We start from the raw sequence: 21,983 nt of genomic DNA, 5'->3' as shown, positions 1-21,983 counted from the left end.
CCCAAGGTGCACAGCTTCTGTCCTTTATCTGTTCAATACAGATCCAGTTGGAAACAAGCCTGATATTCATATTTATCTTCCACTGTGTGACATTCCGAGGAATTTAATGAGGAAATATGAAAGTGGGTGTGTAAGGAGGATTTGCAGCACCACATTTTTGTCCTTGGAGCTTTGCATGATTCACAGTTCAAAATAATTCTTATTTATCAAGAACTGCTCGATTGAGGCAAAAATCAGTTATCCCGTTTGATTATTTGGCACAATTGAACATAGATTTAAGGAATATTTTTAACAAACCGGCACGGTGGTACAGTGGTTAGCGATTTAGCCACACAGCAAGAAGGTCCTGGGTTTAAATCCACCATCTGGTCTTTCTATGTGTGGAGCTTGCATGTTCTTCCCTCTGTGTTAGCTCTGTGACAGATTGGTGACTTGTCCAGGATGTACCCTTCCTCTCACCCTGTGGCAGCTTGGATAGGCTTCGGCCACCCACCTGCAGCCCTGAATTGGATAAATGACAGAAGACGGATGGATTGATGGGGAAAAAAAACTTTATTTGAAAGCCAAAAAAGAGAATTTAGGTTTAAATCTAGTCGGTTGCACACCCCTATATTTGTCTTTTGGCTTTGGTGCAGCTCCTCAGTTCATCCTCTATCAAAGACAAGCTGCTTTATCTCTGCCTTTAAGCCAGTTTTCTTCTGATTGGCTGTCCCCTGCAAACAGAAGGTTTGTGAACGATGGGCATTCTTGGCTGAGATGGCCATATTACGGATGTCCACTCTGTTTGACATCATACAGTGAAAGAGTAGACGACAATCTCAAAAACAGTGCTTAGAGTGGTTTTAATTCTCATGGCCTTTACTTGTACATACTCTGACCTCGTGTGAATTATTGGTTAACAGCACATATTTGACAGGAAATAAAGGGAAAAAAGTTTCTGCTTCATATATTTTTCTTACTATTTGTACCACCTCAATCATTCAGTCAGCCATATTTGAGAGTAGTTAGTCTGAAAACACTGTGGAGGGAAAAAAAATCAATGATTTTTGGATGTTGAGTGAGTTGAGTGTTGGCACCAACACGCTAGTTTCCAGTTATGAAACCTTTTTGGAGTTTCATGTGCAAAAAGCAGCAGAACAGGTTTGACTTGGCTCCTGCATGCAAATTGGATGAAAATAGGCTTATGCTGGAATTATTTTTTTAATCATAATTTTATTTTACATCCTTTCAGGACCTGTACAGTCAGTCATATGACTGCGTGTGCGTGATGTTTGCATCGGTGCCTCAGTTCAAGGAGTTTTACAACGAGACGAGCGAAAACAAAGACGGCCTGGAGTGTTTGCGATTCCTCAACGAAATCATATCAGACTTCGATGAGGTATGAGGAAGCTGACGGTGTGAAGTCCTGCTGCTGTCAGCACCAGCCTGCTGGAACGTTTTGTCTTTTCTGCCTCTTTCTCACTCTCTCTTCCTCTTTGTGTCTCTTTCACGCAGCTTCTTTCAAAGCCCAAGTTCTCCTCGGTGGAGAAGATTAAGACCATCGGCAGCACCTACATGGCCGCTGCAGGGCTGACACAGTTGGCTCCGGGGGATGAAAGAAAGGTTTGTGACCCTGAAGTCACAGCTTTAGGTTATTACCTGCAGGTTGCACACAGGATGACTGACATACTCAGGAAAGGAATTTGGATTTGCAAATCCAGGCTTGCAAAGCCGTCTTCTGGGGCCTGTTCTTCGTACCTCGCTAAGTAAGTTAGCTGGATTAGATTGTTGACGATTTCGCGTGATCTTGGATCGTTCGGTTCCCCGAAGCTCATCCGGGACTTGCTGTCATAGCAACAGAGCCGTAAGCGTAAACCTGCTCGGGAGCAGGTTTACTTTATGTAAACAGGATTAGATCGCGGCCACGCAGGTATGTCCGCTTCATTTATACGAAAGCAACAGCGATAAATAAATAACATCAATGTAACTGAAGATAATGCAGCACTTGATCCTTTTATTGATGTCACACAGATACATACAGGTCATTTCCTAAAAAAGGGAAATGTACTATTAACATTCTATTACATGTATGTGATTATTACAGATGTAATTCATATTTCAGAGTAGTAATTGTAAATTACTTCGTGTAATCAAGATGAGAGACCACGGCTATAAAAGCCAAGGTGGATTTGGGAAGCCTGTCGCAGCCATGTCCTGTCCGTTTACGCGAGCAACCCATTGCGGAAGGTGCAAGATTGATAAGGAGAGTCCTCAGAATTCAGCATATATTGCGGGACAGACAGGATCCTTTAGCTCAGCGCGACAGTGTGCTCATTGAGAGATATCGATTTTCCCGTGAGGATATTATTTACTTAACCAACTTGTTGACGAGGGGGTGCAGGACCACCACCTGTCTTTTTTTGCTCTGCCCTTTTCTTGGTTGCTGTTATAAACAAACAAACAGATTATTTCAGGCTCTCTTTCCAAGAGACGAAAAGCAATATAAGTGATAAATATTACCATTCTGTAGAATATTCTTATATTTCACTTTTACTTGTTCCCATGTTCTAGTGGGTCCTGTTGTGGCTCTAATGTGAAAGAGGATATAATATAACAATATAATATAATGTAATATAATATTGGATAATATAGTGTAATATAATAAATCTACCCTACCGCCTACTGGTGTTGGCCAGAGGGGCCGATGGCGCGATATGGCAGCCTGGCTTCTGTCAGTCTGCCCCAGGGCAGCTGTGGCTACAACCGTAGCTGCCTCCACCAGTGTGTGAATGTGAGAGTGAATGAATAGTGGCATTGTAAAGCGCTTTGGGTGCCTTGAAAAGCGCTATATCAATCCACTCCATTATTATTGTTATTATTAAATTACTTACGAGTTTAATTTGTCAGCAACTTCCTGCCAGCCCTCGCTCCTTGCTTTTGCAGCCTTTGCAGTGTTCCCTTGCGTTCTGATTAAACTCTGAAACTCCTGAAATCCCTCACTCAGGAGTTCTTGCTCTGCTGCCGAAAAATACCGAGCCGAGCGCACTCCTTCGACATTTTCGCCGACCAATCAGAGGGTTGCCGATCAATGTTTCTACTATCGATGCGTAGCCCCTTTTACGACACCCAGTGATCTCACATTACTGCGTCCAGCTGTACTAATCGTCAACGGAAGGTGTGTTCGGAGAACCGGATTAGCGAGCTCACGGTTAGCGCGATGGTTTGATCTTGGATGTGTCATTTGATCTTGGATGTAGTGAGCGACGTACGAAGAACGGGCCCCTGGTCCACTTTTAAAGTGTAAACAAACTGCACACGCTCCCTCTGACTGAATACTGTGATCTCTGGCTCCCCCTACAGAAATGTGACATGTCCTACAGCCACGTGCGCTCCATGGTGGAGTTCGCCATCGCTTTGATGGCCAAGCTAGAAAACATCAACACACACTCTTTTAACAGCTTTAAATTGAGGATTGGTGAGTCTCTGCAGAAGAATAATGCAGATGTTACAGATTATTTATAGTCTGGTTATTTATTGTTATTTTCAGAGTCGAATCAGAAGTTGCATGATGTCTGTTTATTTTTCATTTTTATAAACAGCTAAATGATTTAAAGAAAGACAACACGGGTGCATGGATGGTGCTGATCTCACCTCCTCAGACAGTCTTGATAACCCTGAAATAACTTCTGTCTGCTGTTCACCTTCAGGGATCAACCACGGCCCAGTGATTGCAGGAGTTATCGGAGCCCATAAACCTCAGTATGATATTTGGGGGAACTCTGTTAACGTGGCCAGCAGGATGGACAGTACAGGAGTACTGGACAAGATCCAGGTCAGTTTTGTTTTTTGGAATATATCCTGAGTCTGTTTCTCTCACCAGTGTTTGATGGATTTGGTGTAACAAGCCTATAATATGATAATAAAATATTGTATGGTGGTTTATTGATGTTTGTAAAGGCATTAATGTATTATTAAAGGACGCCAGTCTGATGAAAGTTTCAATATTGTTCAGTAAGATAAGATAAACTTTATTTACTGACTCTCAAAGGTTAGGAAAGTGGTTTGTTACCGCGGCTACAACTCAAACACGACCTAAAATAGCTTATAGAAGAAGAACAAAATATATGGCTCAATAAAATGACATAAGGACACAATACGACAAAACAAATATTTCAAGGTAAAGTTCTATTAGATAGAAAAAAAATCTAATAAAATTTTAATGGAGACTATTTTTGTTGTGTGTTTTTTAGGGGTATTTTTAGTTTTCTGGTAAGAATGCCACACAACAACACTACAATAAATGTAATGGTTTTCTAGGCCTGCAACTTCTTCCTTTGTCCGGTTTCCTCAGTATTTTAAGGACATCCCGCTCATCAGGCTGAGATATGCCAAGTTTTCAGCCAATAGCTGCCTGTGAATCACCTTGTTGGTCCAAAAACACTATTTCATGTATGTCAAGCTGCCATGTGCTGGTTGTGTGAAGCAGGCAAGAGAGGACTCAAGCGCAGACTCATGGAGGCAAATAATAAATTTTTTAAGTTAATTATAATTTATTGCAGAATATCAGACAATGCAAAACTAACTAAAACTGGAATGTACAAGTAACTAAGCAGGCAGGCAGGCGGGCAGAACACACAGCAGGGAATGAAGGAGACGCAACACTGGACAGAGGGAGACAGAGGCTTAGATACACAGTACAACGACGAGGGAACAGAAAACACATGGGAACACAGCTGAGACAAATTAGACATGACGAGACCAGGGAAGCTAAAGTAAGCACACTGAACATGGAACATAAGACCTTCACAATAAAACAGGAAATGAAGGAATGCAAGACTGACACAGGAGTTTGACAGAGCGGAGGAACGGCAGACAAAGGGGGGACATGACGGGCTGGGGGAAACGTAGAGTGGAACGCAAGAAAAACAAGACACAAGAGGGAATCTAATAATCAAGGAACTAAACAGAGACTACTAGTGAACCAGAACATAAACCATAATACAAAATATTACCAAAACACAAGAGACTCAAAATGTAGGGTCAAATTGACCCAGAACCATGACACAAGCTATGCTATCTTTGGCTTTTTTTCAATAGATTCAACTAAAGAAATTAAAAACAAATTAAGTGTTTTTACAACAGGTTGTTAGTAACAAAGTGGCTAAATTTGGTCCCTTGCTTTTTGTTTGGGAGCCTTTTTTATGCTTGAAGGATTCAAGCATAAAAACAACAAACATTACTCTTAAAAGGCAAAAAGAATGAACTGAAAACGAGTGAAAAAGCAGCCAATGTCCAAAGAAAACTTTGAAATACCTTCATAAAACCTGGAGAACTACTGTCCAAGAGCATTTTAAGAATGACAAGAAAACTGACTCTTTGGAAGCAAATCTAAGGCTTTAACATCATACTGTACCATGTATAGATAGATAGATAGCACCATCGGGTTCTCGTTACAATAAGGTCTTGATGTCTACTCCCCTCGTCATTGGTTGGACGTGCTGAGTGACAGGACGTGGTCGGATTCATATAATCGAATTAACTGGGGTCAGGACTTTTCTTAATGTGACTCCAGCACAACACCATCTTTTCTTTCATACTGAGCTGTGAGCTCTGCCTTGGCAGCTCGTTGCCTCTTGTGCTTTTCTGTTGCCTCAGGTGTGGTTTTTTTTTTGGCACAGCAGCTTAAAGATGCCTGGAGAGACATATAACCTAACTCTTTTTATTGTCATTTTCTGGCTCGCAGGTGACCGAGGAGACGTCCCAGATGGTTCAGACTGTGGGATACGGCGTCACTCTCAGAGGAAAAGTGAATGTGAAGGGGAAGGGGGAGCTCACCACCTACTTTGTTAACACGGATCACACGTCTCCTGATTTCTGATCAAGCCTTCACTGCAGGCCACGGCCCAGACACAAGCTGCAGGTGCTTGTTGTTTGTCTGTAGCAGCCAAGCTCACACTTGCATGACTCATTCTGGGGTTTTCTTTTTTTCTTTTTCCACACGGAGAAACACAATCAGTGTGAAGGACTTAAAATAAAACACCACTGTATGTTCAGCCAGGCCGGCAGTCATTATAGACACCTGCACGGCCTCTGTGTGATGTGACGGCAAAGGTCAACACCCGGCAATCATTCACATTCACCGAAGAGAAGCCACCTCAGACTGGTCAAAGGAAGGCGCACAACTGCGAGCAAGCAGCCGAAAGCAGGGAGCTTTCCACGCATGCTGCCTACTGTTTCTGTACTGTATCTGTGTTTCATGTGAAACTGCTGCAGACACTTTTCATTGTATTATTATCAAAACATTAAATGAAATATGCTTTTTTTGGTACATTGGTCGTGGCTGAATCACACAGTACTCGTGTATGAAGTTAGAAGGTACCAAAGATCACTGCTGTTATATGAAGGATCATATAGGATTTACATTTAGAGGATTTTATTTTAGATTATTTATGTTTTTCACTACAGACATTTAGGTTTTAGCTCAGATATCTTTACATTTTTCACTTTTTTTTTCTTTTCTTTTTTACTGTATTGCTGCATTTGCTGTTTTCTGATATAATGACTCGTCATTGAAGGAAAAACACTGGCACTGCTCATAACTTTAGCTACGCCTGTGAAAAGGGTTTATATGTGCAGCTGGAAACAGGTTTGGTAATATTTTTGCTTTAACCTGAGGGAATCACAAGCTGTTCCATGGGATAGGAAAGAAAAATATTTGTGTAAAATATATTTATTTTTGCGATTTTTTTTAGTTATTGTTATTATTCTCTAACCTGTGCTTTTATTGTGAAATTCTGAAAAAAAAAGGACTGGCTGGTCATATGTCCTCACTGCTGGAGCCAGAGAGATTTAATAAAACCATATAGCTCTGAAATATGATTTATTTATCGAGTGTGGCCCCATAGCTGTCATTAATTATGCTGTAAAACATCAGAATATCAGTATAATTACGCCATTAAAAAAGAGTCACATGATGCACATTTGGAAATTTTGCACTTTAAAAAGACTTATTTTATGTTTTAAAGGATCCTATTCTGATTGTGCTCAGAATATTTCTTCGTCTTCTTTTTTTGGATGTGTATTTCTGTGTAAGTTGAAGAATTCACTCTATTTATAAGCTAATAAAAAATTAAAAAAAAAACCACATGTGGTGTTTGTGTGTGTGTGTGGAAGCTTCCTACGTGCATCAGTGAGCACTTTAACAAGAACTGTGGAATTTCCCCCTTTGCCTAACATGGTAACGCCCACAAGTGCTCTGATTGGTCTACGCTCCTCCCTCGGTTATGGCTTCTAACTTGCTATTGGCCCCCGCCGGTGTCAGTCAGCCCGCTTCCTGCTTCACAGTATGGTTTGTTATTGCAGCGAAGCTCCTTTAAATGTGAGGGGAAATGTTGACGGTCGGAGCCCATGAAGTTGGTGAGTTTCTGATAGACGCCTACAAAACTTACAAAACTAACCGTGTGTCTTTGTCTGTTGAGGAAATGACGGAAAGTTAGCCTTTTGCCATTTCTTTTGACAAACCTTGAGTTTGAACGCCAGTGAGGAAAATTTAAACGTTACCTGCCGCTGCTGCCACTTGGTCCGACAGACAGGTTGTTTCTTTTTAAACCCTCTTTACGTATCTTTTAATTAACTATTTTTCTCAAATTTTTAGAAAAATGAAGGGGTTAATTCGACTGTGAACCAGCCACACTTCACACACACGTAAGATGTCAGGGGCCCATGAGCAGATCAGGAAGCGCCGCCCCCCCAAAACGTTCTTGATCTCGACCGACATAAAGGTGCGCGACCAGCTGGAAGGTACCATTTCGCTACAGCGGGGGTTCATCTGCCAGGAGCAAGATTTGGATAAAAAAGGGGACAGCCCCTGGGTTAAGGTATTAACATATATTTGCATTCACAGATTTACACAAGATTTGACACATGGAGGAACTTGTTGTGTAGTGCTAGGAGGAGAGTCTGAAAGGTGCTACCATTTGTCAGCGTCAACTTTACTAATACAAGCTGTTTTTATTTCTCTTACTTAGAATGATTAAAATTAATTAACATTGGTGGAGTAATCTTGAGTATTTTGCGATAATATTTCGAAAAGACTTTTAAAGTGGTGTTTTTGTGCAATCTCAGTTAATTATATACATTATGCATCACTTGGGTGGCCCATGTCTTATGTTGCTCCTAACACATTCACTATGTTCCACTTCAGATTCGAGCATCCACCAGCCGCTGCTGAGTTCCTGCTTTTAAAATCGTCAGAGTTAAATTTCCTGTTGTTTTGTTCTTAATTTTTCTTTCATACTCCACACCACCATCCCTCCTCTCCCTGTTTCTTTCTCCCACATGTGTTTTTCCTCTTTTCCTGCAGGTGTTGGACAATGACTTCATGGGAAAAATAGAAAGGAGAGTCTTAATTGATGTCCCAACTGACCTCACTGGCTTGCTGGAGGCTGTTAGAGATCCAGAGGCTCGAATAAAACTTCTAAGTAAGAAGCAAAATACTGCAGATTTTACAGCTGCTTACTTAAAATGTGCTCGAAGCTTGATTTAACTCACTTTCTAAGGAGAGAGAGTTCAGATTTGTGTCTCTTAAGTGCTGCCAGTTACTCATAAGCTGCCCTGTTTTTACTGCACACTGTGCACACTGTAATGGCTGTTTATCGCAGTAATTGTAGAGCACACTGAAGCTTTTCTCTATTATAAGTACATTTATGGCCTGAAATGTGACCAAAAACTGTCCCAGAGGATGTTAATCAAATGTAATTAGAAGTTTGTAATCTGCTAATTATTTGTTTGTTTGTTGTATTGTTCTGTGTTTTTCAGACCAGCCTGGGAAGCTGCAGCAGTTGGCTTCTCTGCCGTCTGACTCCCCGCTGTGGGTCCAAATAGGTCAGCAGGATGAGCTGGCAGAGGCAGAGCTGAAGTACATCGGGCCCTTAACCAGAGGAAGCAGCGCTGTGTATTTTGGGGTCCAACTCAAGGTTGGCTTAATCATTGGATTGATTGAATTTTCAAATATTTTAAGTTGCTTTAATCAGCAGTTTGAACTACTTATGCGTTGCATGGTATAGCTGATACTGTTGAACCTGCTTTGCGGTTTCTCACTACCTACAATAGCTGTTCGTTACCAAACCTGGGCAAAAAAAAAAGATGGCAGCTAAAGAGCCAGAGTATAAAATCGCTAAAAGAAGAGACTTCCTGGGATCTTTTTTTGACTCATTACCCAGAAGCTTCACAGGATCAGTGCTGATATTGCTCTGTGGGTGCTAGCTGTACACCAGTCAGCTACACTGTTAAAACCACCCTCCACAGCAGAATATTTACAGTTGTGGTCAGAAGTTTACATCCACTGAATGTCAGGGTAATTTTGGACTCATAATTATATCTTTCAGTTGTTCTTTTTCCAGGGTGGGATAATTGTACAGCATACATCTTTAATGACTTAAAAAAAAACAAGAATTGGGTGCACAAGTTTTAAAAAATGTTTGGATTTTCTCTAATATGCACATTGTCAAAAGTATAAATACAGGCTCAAATATATACATACACCCCACTAATATATATTTAAGGATCGCTTTGCAAGTTGCACCATGACCAGACTCTATTGGTAGCCATCAGCAAGCTTCTGGCATTATTCTGGTTGAATGTTTGGCCACTGTTCTGGCAGAATTGGTAGAGTTTATTTAAACTTGTTGGTTTCCTGGCCAAGGCCCAGCTTTTAAGTGTAGTTCATAGATTTTTATTAGGGTTGAGGTGAGAGATTTGGGAATACCATTCAAGAAGCTCAGTGTGAGCTTCATTCATCCATTCCAGTTTTAATGTGTGTTTGGGAACATTGTCCTGATGACACCCAACTATGTAAACTTTCAACTGTCCAGCTGTTTTGAGGGGAAGTTGAAAAATTTGGAGGGAGCCCTCCTTCATTATTCCATCCACTTAGGACAATGTATCAGTATCACTGGCAGTAAAACAGCCTAAGAGCATGATGCTATCACCACCATGCTTTACAGTTGTTACAGTGTTCTTTGGTTTGCATGTCTGACTATAAAAAAAAGTTCCCCATTTCAATCGCGCTTGAAGGTGTCAGTTATGGAGCAGGGGCTTCTTTCTTGGTCAGCACCCTCTGAGTGCATTGTTAGGTCACGCTGTCTTCACTGTGGACAGAAGCACTGGTCATGCAGCAGTTTCCACTCCATGTCAGGCTTGAGCCTTGGTGGCTCCTAAACATCCCAACCAGTTTCCTTCCATCAGAGGTTTCTTGTTTTGTTTTTGTTTTTCCCATCTTCTTCCAGACATTGGCAAAATGGTGACACATCTGAAATCCTTGTACTTAAGTACAGGAAGAAATTAAATTAGAAATTAATTTTTTTAAACCTATTTGGAAAATATCCACTTTAAATGCTGGTTATACATGTCGTCCATTGACTGTATTTTCCTCACATCAGATTACATAAAATAACCACTGGATCCTCACCCCTGTGTGTGAAATCAAGTGACCCACAGATATTTATAAAAATCCTTCCTAATGTTGTTCAGGTTGCCCCTGTGCTGCCAAACTATCTGCAGACCTTTGGGATGTGAACCTCTGGGAGTGTCCTATACCTTCGGCAGTGTGGTGTTGGCAGCTGATTCTTTGTGTCCTAAAGGTTGTTGTTGTTGGGTGAGGCCTCCATGGATGAGGTTCGTTCAAGCAATGCTTGATCAGGCTGCGATCTGGCCAGTTTGGACCTTGTTCATCTGACAAATGCTGTCACAGCCTGAAGCACCAGGTTGCCAGGTTCTGCAAGAGCTTCTTCCCACAGGCAGTCAGGATTGTGTACTCATTTTAAATACACATAATCATGCACTACAGACACACAATCCTATAATTGTTTGTATACATGAAAACACACAGTCATCCTCCACAATGCTTCCTTTTTAACTGTTGCTGGCTTGTGCAATAGTTTTGTTTGCATAACTTTAGTTTAATATTCATCAGTACAGACATTCACATATGATGACTAACCTTCATTGCTGTTGTGCTGTGTTTTCATATTTGTAAAGCTGTTGAGTCCACTGTGCAGTCCTCATGTCTGCTGCAGTAAAGTTGACTCTGACTTTGACTTGTAGCTAACTAAAATGAAATATGACAAAAAGATACAGGTATCAGAAATACAAATAAAAACTAGATGTGTACTCACTAAAATAAAACAATAGTACACATGAACGCTCTTCAGATAATTATGTCAACCTGTGTGAGGAGGCTTTGGTGTGACTTTAACTCAAGTGTTTATGTTGTAGTACTTGTTATTAGTTTCTTAAATGTGTTCTATTGAACATTTCTAAAAAACAAAATAAATAAATAAAAGCTAAAATGAACAGGGTGGAGACTAACCAAAGCTACATTTATCTGAAAAGAAACATTTGGAAGTTCATAAAAATAAATAATGTAACTCATTAATTCACACTTTTCCTACAGTTTGCTGTCCTGATGGGGAGGCTGCTGCCATCAGGGAGTGCCATTGCCAACAATAATCAGTGGCTGGCACAATCATCACAATTACTGCATACATAAAACTCCAAAGTTTGCGAGCATAAAACTGCACCAAAATATCCGGGGAATCAAATCATAGGTTTATATACAAACCACAGATGTAGGAGCTGAGTTGCTGTGTCACTTGCAGTGTAACTATGTTAACTGTGTGTGTGATTGTCCTCCAGGGCTCAGCGGTGGGTAGGGGAAAAAGCAACGGCACTTACAAAGGCCAGAGGTTATTCACCTGCCCCGAAGCTTGCGCCCTCTTCGTCCCGGCCAGTCACATCAGGCCCCGCCAGTGGTCCAGCAGCTCCGAGGGACACCAGCGACCCCGTGAGCGAGAACACCGCAGCAGCAACGGTCACCATAGCAGCAATGGCCGCCCAAACCATTTTCAGCTGCCGCCCCAGCAGCAGCAGCATCAGCACAGTCGTCACATTAGTTTCCACCAGCATCCACCCAACAGCTCTTCTCAGGTGTCCCCCTTTAGCATCCTTCCACGAACTGCAGACTCAGCACCCATCACAGCTCAAAACCATGTCCGAGGCCCTGCGTCACCCCCGCTGTTTCGCCCTGGTCAGCGTGTGTGTTTCCCCCTGGATGACAAAGTCTGTGCAGGGGAAGTGGTGTTCTGTGGGCCCCTGCCAGGCCGGGCCTCATCAGGAATGTACGTGGGAGCCATTCTGGTCAGTATGACCCATGAGAGAGAGAAGATGTTTGTTTGTTTGTTTTGTTTTTTTGTTGAAAATAGGACATGTTTTAACTGTTAGCAAAAAATATTTTCCCTCGCTTTGACGGTCTTATACAGTGTAATGGTGAAGCCGTTCTATTTGCATTTAATGTTTGACTCTGTGTTGTACATTAGGACACTCCTGATGGTAGCTGGGACGGGACTTACAAGGGAGAGAAGCTCTGCCACATTCCTTCAGTCCTTTATGGAGCGCTGGTGTCAGTCAACAAGGTTTCCTTAGGTAAAGCAGCTGTTTACACTCAGAAAGTTCAGGCCTCAGTTATTTCAGGTAACTCAACAAATTTAGATTTTAAACTTTAGATTTTAATCACTCTTCTTAACATAAATTGACTTCTATATAGAAAAATTTAATTAAAAAATGGCAGATTTAGTTCCAGTATTTTTCCACAATTAATACGGTCAAATGAGAATAGACCGAGAAACATAGAAACAATAAGGCTAACCTGCCTAAATTTGGCAGCTGTCCACATCAAGGTAATTTCCTTGTGCCTTTTTCAGCACTGCTTCCATTTTTAGATTCTGTGGTTGAGTCAGAAACACAAACAAAAAACCCTGTATTACACCTGACTTTGTTAACTTTTACAAACTACGCAAATCTAGCTTTTTTCTTTCATTACAGAAAGTAAGTCATTACAATACTTGTATTACTTTTGTGTTACCTGCATCACGTCAACCATATAAACCTTGGGCCTACATAACCACACAGTGTCTTAAGGGGGATTCTTTTCATTGGTTTACTAAGATGCGTTTAAACTGTTTACATGAGGTGATGAAATAATTTTGCTTTTCCCTCATAAACTGAAGTCACCAAGAGGGAAAAGACAAGTGCCTCTTTTCTGTCCACCTAACGTGCACAGATCGACCTGACAGCAGTTCTGGTTTCTTCCTGTTAAAAGGGAGTTTCTCTTTCCCACTTTTGCCAAAGCTCTTGCTCAGAGGGGTTATATGATTGTTGGGGTTTTCTCTGTATTATTGTAGGCTCTTTCACTTGCAATATTGTTTTTGTGATTTGGCACTATATGAATAAATATGGAATTAAAATGAACTGTGAATCAATACACTTCCTAAAATGAAACGAAGCTCGATAAGTCGCTGTCTTTTTTCTTTATGCTAGAAGAGCTAGAAAGCAGCAAATGACAACTTTGAAGGAGGCACTTACCAAGTTTACATCAAATTGTGAAGTGTTTTTGCTTGTAATGGGTCACTTGCCACATTTTTTTTTTACCTCACCTTTTTATAAACATCTTGCAGAAAAGAAACAATTAACACCAACAATCACTAAGTAAAAGCAATACAGAGATGTGTAACTGAACCAAATGAAAACGCAGTCAAAACAAGGAATTATGTTTTGTCATAAGGGCCGAGTGGACGTGAATGAGGGCTATGTGGACACAACTGTGTTTACACCTGAGCTTTGTAGAGACGAAGCGTTGCAGGAGCATAACAGTAAAAATAAACATCTAACATCTAACATCTTCACTTCTGCGTCCTCAGAACCAAAGTCCCATCGAACCAACCCCACTCAGAAATCTTCCAGAACCGTCCTGAAGGTGGCACTCCCCCCAGTTACTAAATCAGTCCCTGTATCGCCGCCTGCCTCTGCACCAAAGATAGCCCTGATGCCCCCAATCAAACCAGCACTTAAATCTCCCCCTCTGCCTCTGCCAAAACCCGCCCAGAAACCCGGGCTTCCTCCCCCTCCTCCTCTACCCCCTCCCAAACCGCAAGGCCTGACAGCCGGCCAGCAGCAGCACACCAATGGTACTCACGGACCCGCCTCACCGCTGAGGGCTCCGGGTAACGGTGACGACGCAGCAGAGAATGGAGAGGCAGGATCGGGCAGCAATCTGGAGGTCGGGTCGATGGTTGAAGTGAATGATCCGCCGCTGTTTGGAGTTATCCGCTGGATTGGATGGATAAACGGGATTTCAGAGCCAGTGGCAGGAATCGAACTGGTAAGGACAGTTTGTGCCTCAGTTTTTATTCCCTTATTGAGGTTGTACACTCATACAGAGTTTTCTACATCAGTTTTTTACTTCCCAGACGGATTGAAAGCAGTTGCTACTTATAACTGAATCATTGTTTTCTTATGCCGGTAAAGTCGTGTTAGCATTATTATTTAAACAAAAACGGGTTATTTCCATCACCACATTTGTCACCACATATCCTTTTTCATTATTACACAAACTTCCTGTTAACTTTTATGAGGGCAACGGAAAAGGAAGCCGCAGTTTGTTTACACTTAAGAAGATCATTCGCTCTTTGTTAAAGGATACCTTTCATACCAAGCATCCATGTTTCTGCATGTTCTCTTTTCAAAGAAACTGTTGGCAGTTCTTGTGGATTGATTCCTGATAAAGTCTTGCCTGTTCTTGATCCTGTTCTGTGTTCTGCTGGCTGCAGGTGGTCTGAGAAGCCTCTGCAGAAGTGCTTTAATGCTGCGTTTTTGGAGGACAGCTCCTATTACATAAATACTCTGTATATATTTTTCTTGTCACTTGATCCATGACCTCAGCAATTTTTTACCTGGCGGGTTCATGGGCCCAGTCTTTAGTAAGGAGTTTGAATTACTACAACATGATGTCCATTTTGTAAATTATCGTCCCATTAAGAGTGAAATAGGTCAAACAAAGCAGGGTTTGAGTTGCTGAACTCGCAGATTCAAAAGAGGATATACAAATGTTTGACCTACACATGCACTGAAAAGAAGAGATGAAGGCATCAGGAACTCATCAACTACTTAGCCCCCTGCACTTGAAGTTGCAGTATGCTGCTCACTGTCTGTGGTATCTGGTGGCCATGTGACTATGAATCACTCCAAGTATAGATTAGCTTAAGGTTATAGAGATAGATCTGCTATGTAGGAGTCTGTGGGGACTGACTCATCCTGAGAGACAGCCTCAAGTGGACATTAGAGGTACTGCAGTTTTTGGCACTTGTGCTGTGGTTTCACCTTTTTGTTACAGAGGTTACAGCTTCAGCTACATTAATTGTTTGTTTGTTTTTTAATCTATAGCAGTTGTAATGGCGCATCAAGCATCAGTACAGAAACTGATTTCTTCCAGTATATTGTTCCAATGGATTCATTTTTACCATCAACAGCTGAATCAAATACTTTGTTACAGCAGCAGAGGAAACTTGGAGTTTGATGTGTGGGCTCTAGGCACAAATATGCCGCATATCACACAGGGGGGTGATATGAGCCCCAGAGGGAGGATGTCTTTGATTTGCAAGGCAGGTCAGTACGTAGGGCTCAGGCTGCCTGCCTGGAGCAGGTCACAGGTTTCACTCCATTAGTTTAATGACCTCCTATCATGCTGGTTTGCAATAGGCTAATAAATTCCCTGTGTGTGTGTGTGTGTGTGTGTGTGTGTGTGTGTCAGGAACAGGAGCTGTCTGCTGGAACGGATGGCAGTTACCTCGGGGAGCGTCACTTTCGTTGCCCGGCCAACAAGGGGCTTTTCGTAAAGCTTCGCAACTGTAGACGGGACTCCAGATTCCCCGCCCCCGAGATGCCTGTCAATCAAGTGGAGCGATGCAACTCTATAGGTAAAGTAGGCTGTAATCTGACACAAGGCCACGCCAGCACCTCGCCGTCAAAGCTCTCTGTCTCATTTTTGCATACGTGCTGATGATCGCTGTTAAAGCAGCATTTATGACGCTCTGATATCTAATACCATCTTCTGTGTCTGTGGCTGCCAGCCTTTGCAGAGTGGGGCAGTGAGCGCGTGGAGGAGCACACTCCTCCTGTGGAGGGGGATGAGGCCCGGGAGCTCTACCAGGGCTGGAAGAAAGGCATCCAGGGTCACCTCAACTCCTGCTACCTGGATGCCACGCTGTTCAGGTAACATCTGAGACATTAGTTACTGTCCTACATCTCATAGAAAGAAGACTGTTGGTGTAAATATGTTGTTTTGACAAAAGCTGGTTTTTCAGATTTATACCAGATCTTTCAGATTGTTCACAAAAAGGCTGATAATGAATGTTTTTTGTCACTGTGATCTACAGCAGACATGCTGTGCCTCTGCTGTGTATACTGTTACAATACTGTACATACAATACAATACATATTAAATGTGACCATTAGAAGTGATGCATGTGACAGGCTTATTTCTGCTGCTGGATGAGGAAGAGAGTAGATATGACTAAGACCGTCATCTCACAACTCCGCCCACGTGGAAACCAGGGACTTAGAGGAAGGTCAGCAGTCTAAAACTGCTACCTTCAGTTGAACATATCAAAAGCAAAGACATGAAAGTGCACTCGCATATGATGTCACATGTCCGACTGTGGAATATGTTCAGTGTTATAAATATCTTGGAGCAGTTATTGTGAAGCTGTGTGCAAGAATGTTTGAGAAGGCTTCTTTTCTTCCACGTTGATAAAAACAATGATGATTTTATTTTATTGCGCTTTTACTGAATCGTTCTTATCTTTTTCTTCTTGGTGTCCTGGTTTGGATATTTACATGTAAAGAACAGAATATCGCTCAGTCAAATGGTGAAGTGGTCTAACAGGCTGATCGGTGAAGCACAGCTGAACCCAAGCATCCCTGCACACCAGACAGTTGCAGCGGTTCACTGGTTCGATTTCTTTTTGCACAGAGTTTTAGTTTCCTCCTTCTGGACAAAGATATCTGGTTTAAAAAAAAGCTTTGTTTATGCAGCCGTCACGCAGATAAACAAATTATAGCTTTGCCGGTTTTGTGGGCTACATGATGCCCCAAATGAATTATTAATAATTCTCACTTTTAATATTTTTTGCATGATGTATATTTGTTGCATTGAGAGTGTGCACGTGAGGATGGATGATTCACCACTGCTGAACTAATCTACCTACAGGTAGAAATGAAGGAGCCTGGCATTAAATGAGGGGGTGCACCAAGATTCCACCCAGCTGCTTGTTTTAAACCCCACCTGTGTGCTTTTGTCTCCACAGTCTGTTTTCCTGCTGCAGTTCAGCTGACTGTGTGTTATTCTGGCCCACCGACCCTAAAACCGACCAGAGCTCCAGTCAGGCTCAGGACCTTCTACGCTGCGACATTGTCAACCCACTGCGGAGGTCTGTGCTGTTGTCACTGGTCATTGTTTGGTTAAAATGAACCGGGAGGTATGATGGAGGGACTGTTGTCCCCATTTCCTGTCTCCTTACTATCAGTTTCTGTTGTCACCATCTCTACAACAAAAACTGAAGTTTCTCTAGTGACCACTTGAGACTGGCTTTAAAACACGAGTCAGTGGCCATGGTTATCTGATAACAGTACTAACACTACTGCTACTTATCCAGAATAGTGACCTTTGGTATCACAAGCATGTGGAGTTTAATCCAGTGTTCTGTTTGTGGTCGTTAAACACAAATGTCATTCTAATAGGAGGCCCAAAAGGTTGCAGTCATTAAACACCACATGTTCACGTGTCGCTAGGCTGAAGCGCTCATAACTTTAGTTTGTGCTCACATTCTGCCGTGTTTTTAAAGGTACGGCTATGTGTGTGCCAGTAAGACAATGGCGTTGAGGCGACTGCTGGAAGCTGCGAACAGTGATATGGGCTTCACCAACCAGGAGAAAGGTATGCAAGTGTTCTCCTCCACCAGGGACTGTGCTGCAAACATAGTTAAAGACTTCGAGGAATGCTGTCATACCTCTCTTGTTCTTTCTGTCAGATCCTGAAGAATTTCTCAACAAGCTTTTCCAGCTTCTCCGAGTCGAGCCGCTTCTCAAGATCAGGTAATGTTGCCGACACTTGCTGTTTTTTCTTTTCTTTTTGTCTGCATGGACAGTTTCTCACTGGACTGTTGTTCCCAGATTACCTGCACACAGTCATTATCACACACACAGGTTAGCTGTTGCATCGACGCGGTTGGAAGTTGAATTTGGATGACGTTTTTCCAACACTGTCGCTCTTCTACATTTCATGCATTCCTCTGTGAGAACACAACCTGCCACCAGTTCACTTTTGTTCAAAGGTGATGGAAATATTTGCCTGGTTGTTGTTTGTTGTTGTTGAAGTTCACACTGTCTAAATCTAACTAAAGGAAAAGGGACTTCCAGCCTGGAGGTCAAACAGACTGTGGCTCTTCCTAAAACTATTTGACTTGCCTCTTGTGTCTATAGTGTCCCTGTGAAGACTGCGTTCAGTGTTTTCATGCTTGTCCATGTTGTTATTTGCTTAGAGCTCCATGAAGTGTTTCACCTCCCTTTTATGTACTTCAGTGACTCAACGGATCTCAAACTTGACCTCTGACCTTGACTTCAAGGTCACTGTTATTCAAACTTGCCAGTGTTTTTTAATAGATGCACCTGTTTTATGAATTTGAAAGTCCTGTGTTGCACTGATCTTGAGTTATCGTGACCACGCGGCCCGCCCGCCTGTCTATCGTTGGCAGGGTAATGACAATACCCCATCAGTCTTTTATAGCTGAAGGGTAAAAATGACTGCAGGTCCTAAAGAGTTAATGCAATACTCTCATTGAACCCCTTGAATTAAAGCTGGAAATTGGCTCACATCTTGTTTGATTTAAAGTCTACTGTGAAGGCGTGCAGAGACAAACTACAAGGAAAATTGTTATTATCCAAATATTTATGGATAACTATATGCTTACACAGCCAAGCATCAAAGGTGGTCATTGTTGTAATGCCTGCTCTGTCAGTGTTTTAGGATTGCACCCGGTGGCTTTGTTCTGGTGTTAAACAAGGTCTCGAGGGAAACAATAACAAAGCAACACTGAACGAGACATGATCCACAGTGCAGCCAGAGGGCAGCATAATTAGACAGCTAGATCTCACAAGCTTGGCTTGCAGACTGCATTTAAAAACCGTACACACACACGCTGGTGTTTCATTGATAAAACCTGAAGCATAGACATGTTGGATGGGCTGCACCACACAGAAAACCACATGCTTCAGGAGGTAATATTTGTTTATGAATTCCACAACAATGTATCGAACGTTAAAGGTTTAGCAGTTAAAGGTCAAATTCAGTAGCTCGAGTTAGAGGAGCTGAGGCCTGATCATCACCTAAATCTTGAGCTCATTCTACATATTTAATTCCCTGCCTTCTTCCTCTCCTCAGATCGATGTCTCAGCAGCCACAGGAGTGTCACCTCTATCAGCTCTTCCCTCCTGCCCTTACCCCCTCTCCTTCCTCGCCCGAGGCTCTCTCCCCAGTCAACTCCCCGATCCCCCTCTCCTCAGCGTCATCCATGAGGGTCGCCAGCGTCCAGACCCTGCTGGAGTCCTCCTTTCTCCACTCCGGCCTCAAGTTTGTTGAGGTGATAGAAATAAGCCAGAGATTTCACATCAATATGAGTAAAAAGGAGTTACTATATTTTCTTATGTGTGGCTTGATGTGCCCACCAGGCTCCCTCTTGCCTCTTGCTGCTCATGCCGAGGTTCGGGAAAGACTTCAAAATGTTTGACGCCATCTTGCCGACCCTCAGCCTGGACATCACAGACCTGCTGGATGACAGTAAGGACGATCACAGGGAGCGATTTGTTCCTGCTCATTGAAGATTTGAAGTAGCTTAAGTTTTATGTTCTCCTTTCTCTTGCAGCTCTGAGGCAGTGTACTATCTGTCAGGCTGTAGCCGAGTGGGAGTGTCTGCAGTGTTACGATGATGTAGACATCACTCCTGGACATCTGAAACAGTACTGCAAGACCTGCAACGTTCAGGTAGCCCTTCACTCCTTCAGGTTTATAGAGACATGCACCAAAGAGCCTCTGCTTTAAAGATGGAATCGTCTGCAGCAGTCCAGCTTAATTCAGCCCAGTGTTGTGGTTTTCTGGATCGCTGATACTCTGTAGACTCGCTCGGTACTCTGTACATGATACCAGATTAAGATTGTACCCTGTGCTGAAAGTTGGCTGCCAAATAAGCACTCTTATTTTGTGTCTTACTCTGCACTAAATATCAGATATGTTTATAACTGTAACTGCTAGATGCTGCTGCTTGCTCCTCACATAATCTCAGCACTCCACTCTGTCATCCAAGTATGGGCACTTGTGATTCAGTGGTTGGCTTCATGGTAGCTGCTGCCGCCTTTTATATACAGTCTGTGTTTTTTACTCATTGACTTTGATCACCAGGTCCACAGTCACAGGAAACGAGCGTCCCACAGCCCGGTGAAGATTGGCGTCCCCGGGGAACAGTGGACAGGCCCCCTGCACTGCATGCGACAGCGAATGTCTCTCTTCGCTGTGACGTGCATCGAGACCAGCCATTACGTGAGCTTCGTCAAGAACGGGCCCCTCGACACCGACTGGCTGTTTTTCGACAGCATGGCGGATCGGGAAGGTGAAACTCAAACACGATAACCGAATCTTACATTCAGCCAGCGAGGAGCACGCGCTCACGTTTCTCCATGTGCTCTCACACAGGTGGAGAGAACGGCTTCAACATCCCCCAAGTGAAGGCTTGTCCCGAGGTGGGCCGCTACCTGAGCTTGTCAGAGGAGGAGCTGAGCAGAGTGGACCCCAGCTCCTTGAGGGAGGCTGCGCGTCGCCTGCTCTGCGACTCTTACATGTGCCTGTACCACAGCCCCGAGCTCAGCCTGTACAAGTGACACGGACACTCAGCACAGACGTGCAGACTGAAGTGGACGTGTTGTCCTCAGGTTCTTCCCTTCGCACAGCTGTCTGAATAAAACGTTGCACTTCAGAATATCAGGTGTAACATGAAATCTGCCTTATTCTCACCATGACCAGCATTTTTTTTTATTACTCCCTCCTGTGAAGTGGGGTTAGAGACTGAAGTTCCCAGTGAGACGGGAATGTTGAAGTGCAGCTTCTTTTCTTTGTGGGTAATGTTAGACACACAAACTGGCCTTCATGTACAGACCCAGGAGGTTTTTTGTAACAGAAACTTTGCTCATCACCCGGAACACTCTCCAGAATTGGCTGCCCGCAGCTTCACACACTCAGAGATGTAAAAATAGCAGATGTAGCAGCAAGAGTCCAAAGGTTTTTAAGAAGATGGTGTAAAACAGCAAAGGTTAAGCTGGTTGACGTTTGTTATTGGGGCTAATTTTTTGGGTCATCCATGTTTAAAACTGCTTAAGTGCCAAACTGCTGCAGATTTATGGCACGGCCTTAATGTTCACATCTTCTGTATATCAGGAGTTGCAGTTTGTCTACAAACAAGATGCACTTTAAACTCTTTCGTGAAGTGTTGCCCAGTAAAGGACGACAAGTGGTGAGGGTCTGAGAATAAACCACCGTCCATCCAGAAAGCAGTCAGCCATACTTCCACACTTCTACTGTGCCTGTTGAACAAAGAGCCTTATGTTTAGGTAAAGAGCTGTGTACACTTGCCAACCTGCTGGTGAGTTTACCTGTGCCTTAATGATGCTCTCACACTGTATGAAACCACTGTGCCTGTAACATGTAACACTTGTACTCTGCACAGTTCAGTTTGCACTGCTTTATTTACACGTCAGTTCATCTGTATATAATAGCATTCCCTGTAACTGACAGCACAGATTGCACATTGATGTTTAAACTGTTAGATTGCTTACAGGTTCTTTAATGCAATCCAGCTACACGCAATGAGAATAAAGATTTGATATTGTTCCTATGTCTTAGTGTTTTTGCCTTTTTTTTTTTTTTTTCTTTTTTTTCTTTTTTTTTTTATTGTTCAAATTTGTCAAGAAATCTAAAACATGTGGGACATGTCCATCTATCTTCTTCTGGTTATGGTGGATTTAAACCAGGACCTTTTTGCTGTGAAGCAAAAAATCCACACCGCTGT

The 21,983-nt window shown here is 42.7% G+C and overlaps 2 protein-coding genes across 3 annotated transcripts in view; both read left to right on the top strand.

Moving 5' to 3' along the window:
• LOC308404315 (adenylate cyclase type 2) overlaps positions 1-7,105 on the top strand; it is a 31,099-nt gene extending 23,994 nt beyond the window's left edge. Inside the window, exons 22-26 of the mRNA XM_080894335.1 lie at positions 1,232-1,378; positions 1,495-1,602; positions 3,340-3,454; positions 3,687-3,811; positions 5,723-7,105. Of these exons, the coding sequence (XP_080750461.1) occupies positions 1,232-1,378; positions 1,495-1,602; positions 3,340-3,454; positions 3,687-3,811; positions 5,723-5,857 (630 nt within the window). The 3' untranslated portion in view covers positions 5,858-7,105. The remainder of the gene's footprint in view (positions 1-1,231; positions 1,379-1,494; positions 1,603-3,339; positions 3,455-3,686; positions 3,812-5,722) is intronic.
• Positions 7,106-7,304: 199 nt separating this feature from the next.
• On the top strand, positions 7,305-21,809 carry cyld3 (cylindromatosis (turban tumor syndrome) 3). Of its 2 annotated transcripts, none has more exons than XM_080894421.1 (17): positions 7,305-7,395; positions 7,634-7,856; positions 8,342-8,459; positions 8,797-8,954; positions 11,674-12,174; positions 12,354-12,459; positions 13,734-14,194; positions 15,629-15,788; positions 15,942-16,083; positions 17,178-17,300; positions 17,715-17,806; positions 17,901-17,964; positions 19,310-19,508; positions 19,597-19,705; positions 19,791-19,909; positions 20,324-20,531; positions 20,615-21,809. In XM_080894421.1, exons 2-17 carry the CDS (start codon positions 7,689-7,691, stop codon positions 20,797-20,799), a joined length of 2,913 nt encoding a protein of 970 aa, XP_080750547.1. In that variant the 5' UTR covers positions 7,305-7,395; positions 7,634-7,688; the 3' UTR covers positions 20,800-21,809. The 2 variants fall into 2 exon arrangements, with proteins under 2 accessions (XP_080750547.1, XP_080750546.1); XM_080894420.1 differs by having other exon boundaries at positions 15,623-15,788.
• The last annotated feature ends 174 nt before the right edge of the window (positions 21,810-21,983 follow it).

Source organism: Rhamphochromis sp. 'chilingali' (genome assembly GCF_963969265.1).
Source record: "Rhamphochromis sp. 'chilingali' genome assembly, chromosome: 1".
In the NCBI taxonomy this organism is placed as follows: domain Eukaryota; kingdom Metazoa; phylum Chordata; class Actinopteri; order Cichliformes; family Cichlidae; genus Rhamphochromis; species Rhamphochromis sp. 'chilingali'.
The sequence above is the reverse complement of the archived record's forward strand: the minus strand, read 5'-3'. Positions and strand labels throughout refer to the sequence as shown.

Coding starts and splice junctions, on each gene's coding strand:
- cyld3 (XM_080894420.1), top strand. CDS start 7,689: ATGTCAGGGGCCCATGAGCAGATCAGGAAGCGCCGCCCCCCCAAAACG. Junction 12,460..13,733: donor AGTCAACAAGGTTTCCTTAG/GTAAAGCAGCTG, acceptor CTGCGTCCTCAG/AACCAAAGTCCCATCGAACC. Junction 19,910..20,323: donor GCAAGACCTGCAACGTTCAG/GTAGCCCTTCAC, acceptor TTTGATCACCAG/GTCCACAGTCACAGGAAACG.